This window comes from Arachis duranensis, chromosome 8, assembly GCF_000817695.3.
Source record: "Arachis duranensis cultivar V14167 chromosome 8, aradu.V14167.gnm2.J7QH, whole genome shotgun sequence".
NCBI lineage: Eukaryota > Viridiplantae > Streptophyta > Magnoliopsida > Fabales > Fabaceae > Arachis > Arachis duranensis.
Window position 1 is genome coordinate 15,522,337 of NC_029779.3, and position 6,942 is coordinate 15,529,278.

Sequence of the window (6,942 nt, forward strand, 5' to 3'; positions counted from 1 at the left end):
TAGAACTAAAAAAATTAAATACAAAATAATTTATTTATAAATTATTTTCAATATAAATATTTATTATTTAAATTTTTTATTTAAAAATTTTAATTAAGTTATTTATCCAAATTGAATCTTAGCCATATAAATTAAAAAAAAGTGTATTATATTGGAAGAATACTTTACATTTCCATTCACATATTATGCCGTACATGCTTCCCCACAATATGTCCGTAATATAAATTATAAAAGAATAAACAATGAATTCTACTAACAACTATACATTAGGTAGTGTCGTTATTATGTAAACAAAATCAATTAATTAATTAACCTCTACATTTTCTGTTTATGAAAAAACATTTTAATTATTTATATGACAACATTTAATATAATGTTAGTGTAAATTTGTTTTCACACTAATATATAATAATACACAAAAATTAAAAAATTAAAAATATATTTTAGATATCAATTGTGTCTTGTTAAATTAATACGTAACATTTTAAATATTGATTGTGATATGAATCCAAAATTCAAATAATCAATTTAAATGAAAAAAATTTGAACTTTTAGCGACAGTTTTTATGGAATGTCACAAAAATCTATTTTTTAAACTAAATTAAATAGCGACGGTTATCTAACCGCTTCAAAAAGGTCTAAAATCAGTCTTGATAGATAGCAGCGGTTACTAACCGCCGCAAAATGTATTCGCCACTAAATACAGTTTAGCATTGGTTATTCCGACGGTCATAAAAAACCACCGCTAATCGGCGATTGACCAACCGCTGTAGAATGTTTAGCGGCGGTCAGCATCCCAAATTCCAATCACCGCCATCTGCCGCGTTTGTTGTAGTGTACGAATAAAAGGGATTCAATAGGTAGTTGTCTTTTTGGATGTCCAAACATTATTTATTAAAAACAACATAACCATATATAGGGTCTTCTTTCTTAGGCATAATGATTTCTTTCAATCTTTGAGACTTGAGAGTTAACGAGTCCAAGTCAATTGGCCAATGTTTAACACGGATACTGAGTTGGTGAGTCTTCTTTCACTCACAGCCTCATTGGATCACCACTTCTGATCTATCAGTAATATGATGTAACTTAAGCAAAAAGAACAGGGTCTTGCATTGCTAACAAATCTGAAAATATGTTTTTAAAATGTTTCAATATGAAATTTTACAATTTTAATTTCTTTATGTATGCAAAAATTAAACACAGTATATTAGTACATAATATATATAGCTGCAGGACAACAATAACGAAAAGAACCCAAATAGACACAAGAACCAAGAATTATTTCTTACCTTCATCATCTTATGCAAATCTATTCTAACTTCTTAATTCATGTTCACACACATTACCAAAAAGAACATCTATACAACAAAATCTAAATCTGTCAATTATGCAAAGAGAGAGGAAAATGAAAAAGGAAACACGTGAGTGCTTTAGGAAAAGTAGCATTAACAAAGTAACAAACAAACAACCAAACCAGCCACATAAAGTGTTAATCATTGAATCCAATTCTTTAGTGTTTTTATTGTGGTTTTGATCATATATAGTATAAATCTTTTGATCTTCATATTTTTATATGAAGATCACGTTATGAATTGTTAGATTATTTAATGATTTACAATATAATTTTTATCTAAAGATATTGTTATTAAAATATCCACCAATGAATAATATGCCTTGTATGTTAGATATTTATTATACTTATATATTTTAATGTACGTGAAACACTATAGCAACAAAATATGCTAGAAGTTAAGCACTAAACTGAATCACAATAAATATTTGTAAGAAAAAAAAAACTAAATCAAACCATACATAAACCATGATAAATACAAATGTCTTCTAGGTAAAGCAGATAGTGCAGTGCTTTTTAAAAAATAAATTACTATTAAAAATAATAAATAAAATAATCAGTTATAAACATTAATTTTTTATTTCCTTAGTAAAAAACATACATGTAACTCATTTGAAACTTTTTCAAGAAATATGATTAACCTATTTTTTTTAAGAAATATAATTAATCTAATTTACACATGCATTTAATTACGTAATACCATATCAGTAAAAATAATTATTTTTTATTTTTTGTGTATCAAAATTAAACTCTTAATAAAAAAATATAATTATACTACATGTACATCAAAATCATCCACCAAAGTTAGCCAATATTATAAAATACATACTAAAATATAAATACACATTGAAAATAAATAAACCCACACATGTATTTATACACAAATATATTGATGACTGATTTTAGTGTACAAATAGTATTTTTCTATTTTTATTTAATAATAAGTATTTAAAGATGCGGAAAAAATATCAACAATGAACCACGTCCACGTTCATGCATCATCCAAAATTAATGGGAAATAAGTAAATGACAAAACCTGTTTTCACTTTTCACTAGGTGGTGGGGGATTTACTACAGCCAGTAGTGTTGAGGATTGCTGCATTGGCAATTTTGGCATTATTATCATATAAGTCACTCCCCACTATCCCCTCCATTCCCACGAGCTTCCACTTTGTTCCTTCTTTCTTATATTATATGTAACTCCCTTATCACTTTCTTACGTTTCAAGACACCTAATCACAACCTTCTTCATTCCTTCCCTTCCATTCTCCCTCATACACTTACGTCAACATGCTTCCCGCCCCTTCTTCCCACCACACTCTTCTCCTTCTCTTCGTTTCCTCATTAATCCTCGCCGTTAATTCTGACGATCGTCAACTCCTCCTCGACTTTAAGTCAACCCTTCAATCACCAAACTCCAACGCCTTCCTCTCATGGACCCCTGACAACTCCGTTTGCGCCTTCAACGGCGTTACGTGTGACGCTTCCAATTCCGTTACCGGAATCAACCTCACCAACCGTTCCCTCACCGGCGTTCTTGATTTTCACAATCTCTGCCGCATCCAGTCTCTCCAGACTCTCGAGCTCGGTTTCAACTCTCTCCATGGAAAAATCTCCGACGACATCAGAAACTGCACCGGGCTCAAGTTCTTGGACCTTGGGAAGAACAACTTCTACGGAACGTTCCCTGACATCTCACCGTTAAACAAACTGCAGTACTTGTTCTTGAACCAGAGCGGTTTCTCCGGAACTTTTCCATGGCAGTCACTGTTGAACATGACGGATTCTCTGTTACAGTTAAGCGTTGGTGATAACCCCTTCGATCTCACGCCATTTCCGAAAGAAGTTGTTAGTCTCAAGAAACTGAACTGGCTCTACCTTTCGAATTGTTCACTTGGAGGGAAAATTCCAGTCGGAATCGGCAACCTTACGGAGCTTACGGAACTGGAATTCTCCGATAATTTCGTCACCGGAGAGCTTCCCGGCGAGATCGTTAATCTGAAGAAGCTGTGGCAGCTGACGTTCTACAATAATTCCCTAAGCGGAAAGCTTCCCTTCGGTTTTCGCAACCTTACGGGACTAAACTACTTTGACGGTTCAATGAACAAACTGGAAGGCGATCTCACCGAGGTGAAGTTCTTAACCAATCTCGTTTCGTTTCAGCTCTTCGAAAACGGTTTCAGCGGTGAGATTCCGAAAGAGATCGGCGAATTCAAGAGCCTCAAGGCATTATCTCTGTATAGAAACAAATTAATTGGTGAAATCCCTCAGAGACTGGGTTCTTGGACGGAATTCGATTTCGTGGATGTTTCGGAGAACATGCTTTCGGGTCCGATTCCACCTGACATGTGCAAGAAGGGGAAAATGACTGCTCTGTTAGTGCTTCAGAACAAGCTCACCGGATCAATACCGGAAACCTACGCTTCCTGTAACACTCTTAACCGCTTCAGAGTCAGTAACAACTCGCTCTCCGGTTCCGTACCGGGAGGAATTTGGGGTCTTCCGAACGTAGATATCATAGATATTGAACTCAACAATCTAGAAGGTTCGGTTACCTCTGACATCAAGAGCGCTAAGAAACTGGCTCAGATATACGCCCGGAAGAATCGGTTATCCGGTCAGATACCAAAAGAGATTTCGGAAGCGAGTTTGTTAGTCACTATTGATCTCAGCGAGAATCAAGTTTCTGGTGAGATTCCAGATTCAATTGGAGAATTGAAACAACTCGGAAGCCTTTATTTACAGAAGAACGAGTTAACTGGATCGATACCTAAGTCTATAGGTTCTTGTACTACGCTAAACGACGTAGATTTATCGATGAACTCGCTCTCCGGCAAGATTCCTTCTTCGTTAGGATCTTTACCGGCTCTGAACTCGCTTAACATGTCCAGGAATCAACTGTCCGGCGAGATTCCGGAAAGTTTGGCGTTGCTGAGATTGAGCCTCTTTGACTTGTCGGAGAATAGGTTGACCGGGGAAATTCCTCAGGCTCTTACCATTCAAGCTTACAATGGTAGCCTCGCCGGAAACCCTGGACTCTGCAGCGTTGACTTGATCGGTTCATTCCCTCGGTGCTCTAAGGATTCTGGCATGTCAAAAGGTCTACGTACTCTTGTGGTTTGCATTCCAATTGGGTTGGTTGTAGTTATGCTCTGTTTGGCGCTTTACTTGAAGAAGAAGAACAAGAAGAAAGTGAAATGTGGAGGAGGAGAGCGTTCTCTTAAAGAGGAGTATTCATGGGACGTAAAATCCTTCCATGTTCTAAGCTTCACCGAAAACGAGATTCTTGATTCGATCAAGCAAGAGAATCTCATTGGAAAAGGAGGTTCAGGTAATGTTTACAGGGTGATATTGTCCAATGGAAAAGAGCTCGCTGTAAAGCATATATGGAATACCGATGTTGATTGGAGGACGAAGAAGTCGAGATCCTGGAGTACTGGTAGTGGCAGTGGAACGCCCATGCTGGCCGGAAAGCGCACTAGGAAGTCGAAGGAGTTTGATGCAGAGGTGCAGGCATTGAGCTCCATAAGGCATGTGAATGTGGTGAAGCTGTATTGTAGCATAACAAGTGAGGATTCTAGTCTTTTGGTGTATGAGTATTTGCCTAATGGAAGCTTGTGGGATAAGTTGCACACCGGTGGGAAGATGGAGCTTGATTGGGAGATAAGGTATGAGATTGCGGTTGGCTCGGCCAAGGGCTTGGAGTACTTGCATCACTCATGTGAGAGGCCTGTTATTCATCGGGATGTTAAGTCCAGTAACATCTTGCTTGATGAGTTCTTGAAGCCTCGGATTGCCGATTTTGGTTTGGCTAAGATTGTTCAAGCTAACGTTGCAAATGATTCTACTCAAGTCATTGCTGGAACACATGGTTATATTGCTCCTGGTTAGTTAGTTCATAATCTCGTGTTCTTCTTTCTATCTATTAATTATAAATATTTGTTAATATTTTTTATGTTTTAAATAAGTGCAGAATATGGCTACACTTATAAGGTGAATGAGAAGAGTGATGTGTACAGTTTTGGAGTTGTATTGATGGAGCTAGTGACAGGTAAAAGGCCAATTGAAGCAGAATTTGGTGAAAACAAAGACATAGTAAGCTGGGTCCATAGTAAAGCACAGAACAAAGAAATGTTCGGGAGTGTTGTGGATGCAAGAATTCCAGAGATGTATAAAGAAGAAGCTTGCAAAGTGTTAAGAACTGCAGTTATATGCACAGCAACTCTTCCAGCTATGAGGCCTACCATGAGAACAGTGGTTCAAATGCTTGAAGATGCGGAGCCATGTAAATTGGTTGGAATTGTCATAAACAAAGATGGCACTCAAAACAAAATCAGAGCCAATGCCAAATAGAATAGTTTTTGTACTCATTTTTGTAACTCTTCTGAGAAGTTTTAGTTGGTTTAAAATATTAGTGAGTTTATTAGGATGAGTTGCAATAATGAGTATAAAAACTATCTTTTACTAATAATAAAATTTCTCAGAAGAGTATCATCCATGCCAAGATGCAAAAGGTTGAAGAATTTTAGTTCATGAAAGAGAATTAAAACCACTAATTAGATGATAATGTAAATTTTCCTAGGAGATAGTATGTAAAATATATTAGTTAGAACTTCCTTAACGTGTATTTTTAAACTGTATTATGGATGAAAATCTTAGTAAGGGGTCACCTCCAAATACTTGTAATAAAAAAGCAAGCTCCTTTATTTTTATTTTTTTCATGGGAATGAACCATATATGCTATCGTTCAAATAATTGAGATTTTCTATTCCCAATGTATCATACATATGATGGTTTTTGACTAATCCAAAATCATTCTCCTTTTAACTTTTTAAGATGGGTACCTTTTCATCCATTACTTTTGAAACTTCATACAATATTTTAGCTTTAGCTTGCAAATTTTTATATTGAAATAATGGAATAAAACCTTAAAATTTTTGCCATTAGAAATTTTATCATTATCTAAACCCAATTATAAATCAAATATGTACTAGTAATTTGAAACAATTAGATGATGTTTTGTCCAACCTAGGATAGAAGTCCAAACAAAAAATAACAATAATACAAGACTATAGTGAGTTGTGATTAGGATAACATCTCAAAAAGGAGTAAAAGAACTTTTTGATGATTGAAATCTTTTAACATGCGCTCAATAAAAATGTCAAAGGACTAATCCACCATATGCATGCATCTCTGAATTATTGAATGTAATGTTGTGATGTGTATTTTATATTATCTATTATCGTTGTATAGTTGTGGCTGTCACTATCACATGCACCTGTATGAAGTAAGAAATGTTACAGCTAAAAATCGACCTCAATTTGTACTTATTAATTGTCTACTTTGTTGTTTCTATAGGAGGTAGACATTAATTATAAAGAAATAAATTCTTCTTAGAAAAACCTTAAAGAAAGAAAAGTTCGAATGCAATGTCTAAAACTATTAGATAGAGTTGTTGAGCGATAATATTCAATTCATATTAGGTGTAAACGCTGTCATATTAAAATTAATTCATAAATGAAACTTCTATTAATTTTTTAAAAGAATTGATTGAAATGTGCTTAAGCTGCGGTGGTTTCATTTGCTTGAAG

The 6,942-nt window shown here is 34.9% G+C and overlaps 1 protein-coding gene across 1 annotated transcript; it reads left to right on the top strand.

Moving 5' to 3' along the window:
* The first annotated feature begins 2,506 nt into the window (after window positions 1–2,506).
* Window positions 2,507–6,072, top strand: LOC107461053 (receptor-like protein kinase 7). Its single transcript, XM_016079506.3, has 2 exons — window positions 2,507–5,237; window positions 5,325–6,072. Exons 1-2 carry the CDS (start codon window positions 2,642–2,644, stop codon window positions 5,702–5,704), a joined length of 2,976 nt encoding a protein of 991 aa, XP_015934992.1. The 5' UTR covers window positions 2,507–2,641; the 3' UTR covers window positions 5,705–6,072.
* Window positions 6,073–6,942: the final 870 nt, after the last annotated feature.

Bases quoted from the DNA above. Each gene is read 5' to 3' on its own strand.
- LOC107461053 (XM_016079506.3), top strand. From the start codon at position 2,642: ATGCTTCCCGCCCCTTCTTCCCACCACACTCTTCTCCTTCTCTTCGTT. The intron at 5,238-5,324 runs GTTAGTTAGTTC...AAATAAGTGCAG, and splicing joins ACATGGTTATATTGCTCCTG to AATATGGCTACACTTATAAG.